The 13,668-nt window shown below is 41.2% G+C and overlaps 1 protein-coding gene across 3 annotated transcripts in view; it reads left to right on the forward strand.

Moving 5' to 3' along the window:
* Positions 1-13,668, forward strand: part of MTFMT (mitochondrial methionyl-tRNA formyltransferase) — a 29,084-nt gene extending 15,416 nt beyond the window's left edge. Inside the window, exons 7-10 of one of the 3 annotated variants that reach the window (XR_649215.2) lie at positions 9,981-10,059; positions 11,243-11,325; positions 11,805-11,909; positions 12,920-13,030. Coding sequence is in view for 2 of the 3 variants with exons in the window: in XM_003901061.3 (XP_003901110.1) it covers positions 9,981-10,059; positions 11,243-11,325; positions 12,920-13,099 (342 nt within the window). In the remaining variant the exon portion in view is untranslated. Of the gene's footprint in view, positions 1-9,980; positions 10,060-11,242; positions 11,326-11,804; positions 11,910-12,919 lie in introns of all 3 variants that reach the window. The other 2 variants (XM_003901061.3, XM_009210407.2) reach the window with 2 other exon arrangements.

Below are 13,668 nucleotides of genomic sequence, written 5' to 3' on the forward strand. Positions count from 1 at the left end.
CAGACAGAGCTGGGTTCCATCTTGACTCTGCTACTTCCTAACTTTGTAGACTCAGGAAAGTTATTTAACCTCCGAGCTTTAGTTGTTCATTGGAATATCAGGGCTGATATAATGTATTTACAGCATCTTGTACAGTATCTGGCACACAAAAGGTACTCATTAAATGATAGCTGCTATTATTCATTCATTCATTAAACAAAATATTTATTGAAGGTCTATTATGTGTCAAGCAATGTACTAGGTACTATAGATACAGGTGGTGTGGGAGGACAGACAACAAATAAGCAAAAAAAAAAAAAAAAAAAAAAATCAGGCCAGGCATAGTGGCTCATGCCTGTAATCCCAGCACTTTGGGAGGCTGAGGCAGATGCATCATCTGAGGTCAGGAGTTTGAGACCAGCCTGACCAACATGATGAAACCCTGTCTGTACTAAAAACACGCAAAATAATTAGCTGGGTGTAGTGGCATGTGCCTATAATCCCAGCTACTAGGAAGGCTGAGGGAGGAGAATTGCTTGAACCCAGGAGGCAGAGGTTGCTGTGAGCCGAGATCATGCCACTGCACTCCAGCCTGGGCAACAGAGCAAGACTCTGTCTCAAAAGGAAAGAAAAAAAGACCGGGCACAGTGGCTCACACTTGTAATCTCAACACTTTGGCAGGCCAAGGCAGGAGGATCACCTGAGGTCAGGAGTTCGAGACCAGCCTGACCAACATGGAGAAACCCTGTCTGTACTAAAAATACAAAAAAATTAGCCAGGCCAAGTGGCGCATGCCTGTAATCCCAGCTACTTGGGAGGCTGAGGCAGGAGAATTGCTTGAACCCAGGAGGTGGAGGTTATGGTGAGCCGAGATCGCACATTGCACTCCAGCCTGGGCAACAAGAGCAAAACTCTGTCTCAAAAAAAAAAATCAAATGGTGTGATGAATTCCTTGATGAAAATAAAAATAGGATCATGTGATAGAATAACTGGAGGTTATTTTAGATTGGTGATGGGGAAAGCCTCTCTCTGACACTTAAGCTGAGATCTGAAAGACAATAAGGAGCCAGCCATGCCTAGATCAGAGAAGAGCATTCCAGGCAGAGGAACAGCTAGTACAAAACCCAAGGTGGGCTAACCCAAATAAAGAATCACAAGAAAAGAAAACTACAGATTGATATCCCTGAATATAGATGCACAAGTCCTCCACAGAGTTAGCAAACCGAATCCAGCAACATATAAAAAAGGATTATACACGATGACAAAGTGGAATTTTTTTTTTTTTTTTTGAGATGGTATCTCGCCCTGTCGCCTAGGCTGGAGTGTAATTGTGCAGTTTCAACTCACTGCAACCTCTGCCTTCTCGGCTCAAGCAATTATCCTGCCTCAGCCTCCTGAGTAGCTGGGACTACAGGCATGCAGCACCATGCTCAGCTCATTTTTTTGTATTTTTAGTAGAGATGGGGTTTCACCATGTTGGCCAGGCTAGTCTCAAACTCCTGAACTTGAGTGATCCGCCCACCTCAGCCTCCCAAAGTGCTGGGATTACAGGTGTGAGCCATCACACCCTGCCCCAAGTGGGATTTATCCCAGGAATGCAAGGTTGGTTCAACATATGAAAATCAGTCAATGTAACATATCATATTAGTAGAATAAAGGACAAAAGCTACATTACTGTCTCAATAGATGCAGAAAAGCATTTGACAAAATCCAACACATTTTTTAAAAACCTCAATAATAAATAGAAGAGCATTTCCTCAACTTGATAAAGGACATCTATGAAGACCCTATAACTAACATCATACTTAATAAAAGAAGCCAAGCACAGTGGTGGACGCTTGTAGTCCCAGGTATTTTGGAGGCTGAGCAGGAGGATTGCTTGAGGCCAGGAGTTAGAGACCAGCCTGGACAATATAGCCAGACTTTGTCTCTTAAAGAAAAAAAAAAAGAAAGAAAGAAAATAGAAGAAAGACAAAGCCTTTCCCTTGGCCGGGCGCTGTGGCTCAAGCCTGTAATCCCAGCACTTTGGGAGGCCGAGGTGGGTGGATCACGAGGTCAGGAGATCGAGACCATCCTGGCTAACATGGTGAAACCCCGTCTCTACTAAAAATACAAAAAACTAGCCGGGCGTGGTGGTGGGCACCTGTAGTCCCAGCTACTCGGAGGCTGAGGCAGGAGAATGGCATGAACCTGGGAGGCGGAGCTTGCAGTGAGCCGAGATCGCGCCACTGCACTCCAGCCTGGGTGACACAGCGCGAGACTCCGTCTCAAAAAAAAAAAAAAAAAAAAAAGCCTTTCCCTTAAGATCACAAAGAAGATAAAGATGTCTGCTCTCTCAAAGTTAAATGTCTTCTATTTAACTTTGTTCTGTTGGGGCAATTAGACAAGAAAAAAGAAACGAAAGGCAACCAAACAAAAGGTTGGAAAAGAAGAAGTAAATCTGCCTCTATTTGTAGATGATATAATCTTGCATATAAAAAAATCATGAAGAATTTCCCAAAAAACTTTTAGAGCTAATAAACAGTAAAGAAGACCTAAGTAAATGGAAAGACCCCTGTATTCATTGATTGGATAAACTTAGTATTGTTAAGATGTCTCCACTCCCCAAATTGATGTACAGATTCAACACAATTCCTAAAAAAAATCCCAATTGGCTTCTTTGTACAAATTGACAAGCTGCTCCTAAAATATATACGGAATTGCAAGGGGCCCAGAATAACCAAAACTAACAAAATTGGAGGACTCATAGTTCTCAGTTTCAAAACTTGCTGCAAAACTGCAGTAACCAAGATAGTGTGGTACTGTCTATAGTTCATTGGAATCGAATTAAGGATCTAGAAATAGGCCAGGCATGATGGCTCATGCCTGTAATCCCAGCACTTTGGGAGGCTGAGGCAGGTGGATCACTTGAGGTCAGGAGTTTGAGACCAGCTTGGCCAACATGGTGAAACCTCATCTCTACTAAAAATATTTACAAAAATTAGCCAGATGTGGTGGCATACGCTTGTAGTCCCAGCTACTCAGGAGGCTGAGGCACAAGAATCGCTTGAACCTGGGAGGTGGAGATCACACCACTGCACTCCAGCCTAGGTGACAGAGTGAGACTCTGTCTCAAATTTTTTTTTTTTTTTTGAGACAAAGTCTTGCTCTGTCGCCCGGGCTGGAGTGCAGTGGCCGGATCTCAGCTCACTGCAAGCTCCGCCTCCCAGGTTTATGCCATTCTCCTGCCTCAGCCTCCCGAGTAGCTGGGACTACAGGCGCCCGCCACCTCGCCCGGCTAGGTTTTTTTTTGTATTTTTTAATAGAGATGGGGTTTCACCATGTTAGCCAGGATGGTCTCGATCTCCTGACCTCGTGATCCGCCCGTCTCAGCTTCCCAAAGTGCTGGGATTACAGGCTTGAGCCACCGCACCCGGCCTCAAATTTTTTTTTAAAGTCTAGGAATAAACCCATACATTTATGGACAATTGATTTTTTTTTTTTTTTTTTTTTTTTTTTTGACAAGAGTGCCAAGACAATCAAACGGAGAAAGAATAGTATTCTCAATAAATGGTGCTGGGACAACTGGATGTCCACAATCAAATGAATGAATTTGGACCCTATGTCACATCATATGTAAAAGTTAAAGAAGCTAAATGAATAGCTAAAACTAGAAAACTCTTAGAAGAAAATATAGGTGTAAATATTCGTGATCTTGAATTAGGCAGTGGTTTCTTAGATATGATGCCATGAAGCATAAGCAATCTGACTAAAAATAGAGAAATTGGGCTTCATCAAAATTAAAAAGAGTTGTGCTTCAAAGGACACTATCAACAAAGTAAAAAAGACAGGCCAGGCATAGTGGCTCATACCTATAATCCCAGCACTTTGGGAGGCTGAGACAGGAGGATTGCTTGAGCCCAAGAGTTTGAGACCAGACTGGGCAATGTAGTAAGTCCCCATCATTACAAAAAGTAAAAAATTAGCTGGGCATCATGGTGCACACCTGTGGTCCTAGCTACTTGGGAGGCTGAAATGGGAGGATGCACTTGAGCCAGGGAGGTTGAGGCTGCAGTGAGCTGTGATTGCACCACTGTGTTTCATCCTGGGTGACAAAGTGAGACCCTGTCTCAAAAAAAAAAAAAAAAAAGACAGCTTACAGAATGGGAGGGAATATTTGCAAATCATATAACTGATAAGGACCTAATATCTAGAGTAAAGAACTCTTACAATAACTCTGCAGTAAAACGACAAATAACCCAATTAAAAATGGCCAAAAAGACTGAGTAGACATTTCTTCTTTGTTTATTTTTGAGATGGAATCATGCTCTTGTTGCCCAGGCTGGAGTGCAGTGGCGCGACCTTGGCTCATTGCAACTTTGGCCTCCTGGGTTCAAGCAATTCTCCTGCCTCAGCCTCCCGAGTAGCTGGGATTATAGGCATGCGCCACCACACCCGGCTAATTTTTGTACTTTTAGTAGAGACGGGGTTTCACCATGTTGGCCTGGCTGGTCTCGAACTCCTATCCTCAGGTGATCCACCTCGGCCTCCCTAAGTGCTGGGATTACAGGCATGAGCCACTGCCTTGGGCCCTGAGTAGACATTTCTTTCAAGCAGATACATAATATGAATGGCCAATAAGCACATAAAAGATTATCAACTTCATCAGTCTTTAGGGATATGCAAATCAGAACCACAATGAGATACCACTTCACACCCATTAGGATGGCTATAATTCAAAAAACAGACAAAAACTAGTGTTGGCAAGGATGCGGAGAAATTTGGAAACTTCATACATTCGTGGTACCATATTTACCTCTAAAAATGGTGCAACCTGTGTGGAAAACAATTTGACAGTTCCTCAAAAAGTTAAACACAAAATTATCTTATGATCCAGCATTTCCATTCCTAGGTTTATACTTAAGAGAATTGGAAACATTATGCTCACACAAAAATGTGTACCTGAATCTTCATAGCAGCATTATTCAGAATAGCCAAAAAGTGAAAACAACCCAAATATCCAACTGATGGATGCATAAATAAAATGTGGTATAGCCATACAACGGAATATTATTAATACTCAGCCATAACCATAATCACATGCTATGACATGGATGAACCTGAAAAACACTATGCTAAGGGAAAAAAACTATTTCACAACAGACTACATATTTTATTATTCCATTTATATGAAATGTCCAAAACAGGCAAATCCACAGGCTGGAGGAGAGAGGATAATGGGAGGTTTCTGATAATAGGTGTGTGTTTTTTCTGGGGAAGATGGGTGATGAAAATGTTCTAAAAATTAGGCAAGAAAAAAACGAGTGGCATTGGTTGAACGACTCTGAGTCTACTAAAAACCACTGATTTGGAAGCTTCAAAAGGGTGAGTTTTCTGGTATGTGAATTACATCTCAATAAAGCTGTCAAAAAAAACCAACCCAAGATGGAAAAGAGTTGGACATGTTTGAGGGACAGAAATGAGGCTGGTGTGGCTGGAGTATAGCTGGCAAGATGGAGAGTAGCTAAGGTGAGGTGAGAAGCAAGATTGAGTAGGATTGATGTGCAATGGGATGACATCAGAGGGCCATGGCAGGGGAGTAATAGGATTAGGTATGTACATTCTTAAAAGTTTGCCCTGGCTGCTGCTAGAGAGTGGAGTGAAGGTCAGTTAGGGAACTGGTTGGGCATGGTGGCCTTATACCTGTAATACCAGCACTTTGGGAGGCCAAAAAGAGTGAATCGCTTGAGCCCTGGAGTTCCAGACCAGTCTGGGCAACGTGGTGAAACCCTGTCTCTTACACAATATACAAAAATTAGCTGGGTATCGTGGGATGCACCTATAGTCCCAGCTACTCGGGTGGCTGAGATAGGAGGATCACTTGACCCTGAGAGGTTGAGGCTGCAGTGAGCTGTGATTCCACCACTGTACTCCAGCCTGGGCAACAGAGCAAGATCCTGTCTAAAAAAAAAAAGAGAAGAAGCTGCTGCAACTATAGCCAGATGACAGATGATGGCAGTTTGGAACAATGATAATAGTGGATAGAAAGGAGTGGACATCCAGACTATGCTTGGAGATAGAGTCAGTGGGATTTGCTGGTGGAATCTGGGAAATTAGGGCAAGATAAATAAGGATCATTCATCGATTTTTGGCTTGAGAAACTGGGTGAATAGTGGAACCATTTAATTGAGATGAGGATGTCTGGGGAGGAACAAATTTGGGAAGAGAAATCAATAGTTTTGGCAATGTTAAGTTTGACATATGTTAAGTTAGAAGACATTCATATGGAGATATCAAGTAGACAACTTCCTGAGATGCAATTTAGGCCAGTAGCTTGAAATCTCTTGGCACCTGTAACTTACTACATGGTGATTCTTACTCTCTGCAGTTTATCTTCACTGTACATGGAGAAAAGCTTTGTGCTATAAAAGACTGAGCCAGAAGGTGGGGTTTTGTTCCTAGAGCTGCCCTTTACTAACCAAGAGGAAGGCCCTTGTCTTTGAGCTTCTGCTTTTTTTACCTCTAAAGTGGGGTTAATGACCATGTACACAACTGTCAAGATCAAAGGAAATAAACTAGGTGAATGTAAATTCATGCAAACATACTATTTTGGCAGTAATGATGGCAGACACCAAAATGATTATATTCTTACCATCCCTTTCCTTTCTACAATGCTCTGTTGATAAGGTGAGCTTTACCTCCTCAAGAACAAGACTATATTCTGAGTATGTACCTAGCATGTTTATTACTCTCAGTAAATGGAAATCTTTTTTTAGTCAGTAAGCATGTTTCAAAAATATTTTGAGTTATTTAAAAGAAAAATATTGCACATATGAAAATTGTTTCAGAACTTTTATTGAAGCAGGCAAAAGAGAAGTGAGCCAGCAAGTTATAGAAGAGGATATGACATAGATACGGTTATGAACCTGTTCTTCAAATTCATTTACTTATTTGATTTAATGTTCAAATTATTACAACACCCTAACTCTTCTCAAAGTTAAATACCCTCTTTAAGGGATGTCATAAAAAGAGCACTGTGCTGAGAATCAGAAAACAGGAGCCAATCCTGGCTTTGCTACTAACTAGCTGGGTCCAACCTTGGGAAAACAGCTGCATTTCTCTGAGCCTCACTCTCTTCATCTATGAAATAGAGGATTGAACTACAGTCTGGAAATAAATGCAATCAAATCAGAAATTTGAGAGAACTTATTTCCTGGTGTGTGTTAAATTTTATTAATATATTTAAATCAGGCTCTAGGATCTCAGGTATGTTGGAAATGTGTTACATGATAAAGGGAGGGAGGGGTAAGATGGATTATCTAGTAAATAGCATTGGGATAACTGTCCAACCATTGGTGGGGAAACCCTCAAATCCTATCATTTAAAATCATAGTGGGCCGGGCGCGGTGGCTCAAGCCTGTAATCCCAGCACTTTGGGAGGCTGAGATGGGCGGATCACAAGGTCAGAAGATCGAGACCATCCTGGCTAACACGGTGAAACCCGGTCTCTACTAAAAAATACAAAAAACTAGCTGGGACTAGCAGGCACCTGCCACCTCGTCCCAGCTACTCGGGAGGCTGAGGCAGGAGAATGGCGTAAACCCAGGAGGCGGAGCTTGCAGTGAGCTGAGATGGCGCCACTGCACTCTAGCCTGGGTGACAGAGCGAGACTCTGTCTCAAAAAAATAAAAAATAAAAAATAAAATAAAATCATAGTAACTGCTATATTATAACAATGCATATGTAGTTAACAATACCGTATGGTATATTTACAATTTGTTAACTGAGTAGATTTTTCTTACGCGTTTTTTACCTTAATAAAAAAATCAAGGCCAGGCGCGGTGGCTCAAGCTTGTAATCCCAGCACTTTGGGAGGCCGAGACGGGCGGATCACGAGGTCAGGCGATCGAGACCATCCTGGCTAACACGATGAAACCCCGTCTCTACTAAAAGATACAAAAAACTAGCCGGGCGTGGTGGCGGGCGCCTGTAGTCCCAGCTACTCCGGAGGCTGAGGCAGGAGAATGGCGTGAACCCGGGAGGCGGAGCTTGCAGTGAGCCGAGATCGGGCCACTGCAATCCAGCCTGGGCGACAGAGCGAGACTCCGTCTCAAAAAAAAAAAAAAAAAAAAAAAATCAAAATATAGATGGATCAAGGATTTAAATATAAAAATAAAATCACAAGGACTAGAAAAAAGCACAACTGAATAATTTGACAATATTTAATAATCTTAAAGTGTGGAGTAAGCCTTTTTAAGTATGATATGAACCATCAAAGTCATGAGATAAAAGACTATATGAAAATAAAAAACTTATGCATGGAGAAAATGGCTGTCCCCAAGATTAAAAGTCAACAAACTGAGGAAAATATTCACAACACATATAAGAGTTAAATATTTTCTATATTTAGGAAATTAATGAGATAACCATCCCAGTTTTAACCAGGGCATAAACAGGCAGGTTACAGAGAAATAAAAGTGCACATAAATACATGGACAGCTCCTCAGCTTCACTAATAATAAACAGCAAGAGATTATCATATTTTTTTCTCACTTATCCAGGCAGTTTAGCAATAAAATGTTGATGCTGTTTAACCCAGGCATTCCACTTTAAAAACAAACAACCCCAAAACTATTATCCAGAAATGTATAAGTGCTCAAAGATATATCTACAAGGCTATTACCCTAGTTTATAGTGTTATAAATAGCAATAAATTGAAAATAACTGAAATATCTCTCATAAAGATAGTTGTTGCATAAATTATGTATTCATAAAATAGGTTACTGTGCAGCAGAGAGAATGAAATAAATAAGTACGTACTGATGAAACATCAATGCTTTATGGTCAAATAACAAAAGTCCTTGTAAAACAGTATTGATGCAGGACTTTTTGCTCCTTAACTCAGCTAAAATCTGGGTTCTTGTCTCACAACCAGGAAAAATTAGGCACGTGGACACACTGAAAGGTGAGGAGAGAGGAATTTATTAAAAGAAAGCTCTCAGCAAAAAAGAGGGGATCCTGCCAACAGGCTTCCACCCCACAGATTGAATACCAGGCTACCACACAGGAGCTGAAGAGGCCAGGCTCTTCCCCCACATGAGGCACAAATTCCTGGTGGCTCCACCCCCATTCTTCCAGTGCTCATGCGGGCTCTTAGTCTGAGCCATGCCACATTGATTTATTTCCTTTACTGCACATGTGTTAAGGGACAGAATTTTTCACCATGGACATGTTTAGGCAAGCCCCCTGTGCATAATGACCTGGGTGGCATTTGACTGTCTCCTGTCTCTATCAGTGTGTTCTACATTTTTATAATAATATTTGTAGAAAAAAATACAAGGAAATGCACATCAAACTTAATAGTCATTAATAGAGATGGGAATAAATACAGAATACTATCATTTTCTAAAATCTTTTAACATAATTGATGTAATGCTTGCATTTTTTATAAGGATAATACATTTTTAATTGGAAATATTAGTATATTAGATATAAACATTGATTTAAAAGTAACATTTGAGATCTTATAAATCCTGGAAACACTGAGATAGAGTCGTGTTTGTGGTCTGTTCCATGAAACTTAGTGACTGAGTTCCCAATTCCTCTAATTGCAGGAAAAGTCCAGATTAACACAAAATAGTAGTTGAAAAGTGTCTGGGCCGGGCGCGGTGGCTCAAGCCTGTAATCCCAGCACTTTGGGAGGCCGAGACGGGCGGATCACGAGGTCAGGAGATCGAGACCATCCTGGCTAACACGGTGAAACCCCGTCTCTACTAAAAATACAAAAAACTAGCTGGGCGAGGTGGCGGGCGCCTGTAGTCCCAGCTACTCGGGAGGCTGAGGCAGGAGAATGGCGTAAACCCAGGAGGCGGAGCTTGCAGTGAGCTGAGATCCGGCCACTGCACTCCAGCCTGGGCGACAGAGCGAGACTCCGTCTCAAAAAAAAAAAAAGAAAAAGAAAAGAAAAGTGTCTGGGAGTTGAGTGTATTCCGTTGTCATACCTTCTTTGATTTTACTTGCAGATTCCATTGCAGACGCTCTGGATGGGGAATACCATTAAACTTCTGGATTTGGTAGAAGTTAACAGTTCAGTCCTTGCTGGTACTAACTTTTGAATAGCTAACGTGGAAACTGTTTTCACTGTAGTCTGTCTGGAAATATGTCTGTTTTATCATATGTCACAATTACTAAAAATAAGAATTCTTTTAGTTTGTTTCAGTTCAGTAATGATAATACTTTCCATTCACTTATTGTCTTATTCTTTGCAACACTCATTCTTATGTATTTTCTCATTTAATCATTACAAGAACTGGCCAGGTACGGTGGCTCACGCCTATAATTCCAGCACTTTGGGAGGCCAAGGCGGGTGGATCACCTGAGGTCAAGAGTTCAAGACTAGCCTGACCAACATGGTGAAGCCCCGTCTCTACTAAACACAAAAATTTAGCTGGGCATGGTGGCGCATGCCTGTAATCCCAGCTACTTGGGAGGCTGAGGCAGGAGAGTCACTTGAACCTGGGAGGCAGAGGTTTCAGTGAGCCAAGATTGTGCCATTGCACTCCAACCTGGGCAACAAGTGAAACTCCATTAAAAAAAAAAAAAAAAAAAAAAATTACAAGAACCTGGGGAGTAGGCAGAGCAGTGTTCCCATCCCATTTTAAGCTCTGTGATTTCCTGCCTTAAGGTTTTCAGAGAGTGCAGAATGACTTGATTAGTTTCATTCTGGTGAATATTATAATGAAAATATCTGGGCAGCTCAGTGAAAATCTAGGCCAGAGTGTATTCGTACATCATGCCACAGGTCCATTCTAAGGCCCATCAGCACCCTCCCAATATGGTGGACAGAAGGAATGTGAGCCACAGAGGAAGGTGGTTTAATTTAGAGGTAGTTGGCGTTCCCCAGGAACCTAGGAATTAGGATTTGTTTGGGCAGGGATGAAAGGGCCAGATTAAATCCTAAACATCCCGTGTATATCCCCCGTTGGCTAGTTATTTCACCAAAGTGCTAACACAAAACTTGTAGATTCAGCATTTTAGGTGGTCACTGGGTAAAGGAATTACAGCTTTGTATGTTCATAGGCAGCTTTCCTTTGGGTTTCTGATGTACAGAGAGCACTGTGGCTTCCTTGTAAGTTTTGATTTACAAAGTCAGCATCATCAGCAAATGTGTTCTCTCCGGTATCAGTACTGCCTCCCAAGATGTTTTTTTGATTTTTAAGAAGTACTATGAAGTTGTATAATTGCTTTTCTCTCTTATATATCTTTTCTTTTTTCCATTCTTCAGACCCAAAATTAACGGGACAGGCTCTTATTCCAGGATCATTAATATACCACAAACAGTCACAAATACTGTTGGTTTATTGCAAGGTATGTTTTCCATAGTTTCAAGTTATCATAGTTGTTTTACTGTGTTTATAGTCTGTATCATTTATTATTTTTAGTTGGAACTTAAGTACCTGTCCATCAGATTTGGTCGAGACCATTTAATTTTCTCAAGGAATAGTGAAGTCTCTAGCATAATTTTTTGAAAGTGATGAAGTTTTGCCAAGGCATTATTATTACTCAATCAAAGAAAGAAGATTCAATAACTTGAGTGCTTTCTTAAAAGAACCCGTGTATTTTTAGTAGCCCAATTTAATTAACAGCTCTTGTGCTTGGTAACATAAGAGATAGTCATATTAAAATATTTGGCTGAACTACTACAGGACAGGGATCCTACGCTTTTACTACTTAACAGTAGTAAAGAGGAGATTTCTGAACTAATTTAAAATAACTTTGGAATCATTATTGTTTTATAAGACCATGGTGTGTTCTGAGAAGTGTTCTATATTCCTTCCATTTCCTAGGTATTTTGCATCACATGGTGTTCATGTGAGATATTTCATACTTAAGAAGAGGTTTAGCCGGGCGCGGTGGCTCACACCAGAAATCCAGCACTTTGAGAGGCTGAGGTGGGTGGATGACCTGAGGTCGGGAGTTCAAGACCAGCCTGACCAACATGGAGAAATCCCATCTCTACTAAAAATAGAAAAATTAACCAGGTGTGGTGACAGATGCCTGTAATCCCAGCTACTTGGGAGGCTTAGGCAGGAGAATCGCTTGAACCTGGGAGGCAGAGGTTGTAGTGAGCCGAGATCGCGCCACCGCCCTCTAGCCTAGGCAATAAGAGCAAAACTCCATCACAAAAAAAAAAAAAAGGGTTTAAAATGTGTGATAGATTGACCTACAGACTATGAATACAAAATTCCATCAACCTCTCTTTGTCTCTCGTCAGCTTATTCTGGAACAGTGTTGGATGCATATGGCTTGCTGTCCTTTTCCAGGTCTATATATATGGGATTTTTTTGTTTGTTTTGTTTTGTTTTGTTTTTTTGAGATGGAGTTGCCCAGGCTGGAGTGTAGTGGCGCGATCTCAGCTCACTGCAACCTCCACCTCCTGGGTTCAAGCGATTCTCCTGCCTCAGTCTTCCAAGTACCTGGGATTATAGGCACCTGCCACCACGCCTGGCTAATTTTTGTATTTTTAGTAGAGACGGAGTTTTGCCATGTTGGTCAGGCTGGTCACGAATTCCTGACCTCAGGTGATCCACCTGCCTTGGCCTCCCAAAGTGCTGGGATTACAGGCATGAGCTACCACGCCTGGCCTATATATGTATTTCATGTTACATACCTTTTATTCTGCTCCCTTTGTATTTAAATACATTTATACAGGACTATACATTTGTTATCGCTTCTTGGTAATAAGCTTGTAATTTCGGTGGCAAAAACCGCAATGACTTTTGCACCAACCTAATAGAGTCAAAGAATTCTACATGTTACTTAGTATGCTATTTGCAGCTAGGCATTTAGTAAAGGTTTGTTGGTTTGTTGTTTCCGTGATAAAAATTGTATAAACTAATATTTACTTGGTTTTTTAGTTTTACCACCCCTGCCTATTCACTATTTGTATTTTGCCCTTTAGGATAGTTGGATTGGTGTTCGATCAGTGATGCTCAAGAAAACATTAACGGCTACTGACTTCTACAATGGATATTTGCACCCCTGGTACCAAAAAAATTCCCAAGCTCAACCAAGCCAATGCAGATTTCAGACTCTCAGACTTCCAACAAAGAAGAAGCAGAACAAAACTGTTACTATGTAACAATGCATTGAGTAGTTAGGAAGAAGATGGATAAAAACCTATTACGTATTTGTAATTTATTAAAAACCTTATTTACAAGGAATTATCTGGACTTTCTTTCTTTTTTTTTTTTTGGAGACAGAGTCTCACTCTGTTGCCCAGGCTGGAATGCAGTAGCACAATCTCAGCTCACTAAAACCTCCGCCTCCCAGGTTCAAGCAATTCTGCTGCCTCAGCCTCCTGAGTAGCTGGGATTACAGGCACACACCACCACATCCAGCTAATTTTTGTATTTTTAGTAGAGATGGGGTTTCACCTTGTCGGTCAGGCTGGTCTCAAACTCCTGACCTTGTGATCTGCCCACCTTAGCCTCCCCAAGTGCTAGGATTATAAGCATGAGCCACCGCGCCTGGCCTGGAATTAACTGGACTTTTCAAAGAAGATGGCACTGTTAGAAGAAGAGAAGATTATTGTCAAAAAGGTGGATTGCCTCACTTTCTACTTTTTATGTAACAGTAGTTAAATAGCTTTTTCTACTTGAATTACAAAAAAAGTTTAAATAAAACTTGTATTTATGATACCAAACTCAA

This window comes from Papio anubis, chromosome 7 (genome assembly GCF_008728515.1).
Source record: "Papio anubis isolate 15944 chromosome 7, Panubis1.0, whole genome shotgun sequence".
Classification (NCBI taxonomy): Eukaryota; Metazoa; Chordata; class Mammalia; order Primates; family Cercopithecidae; genus Papio; species Papio anubis.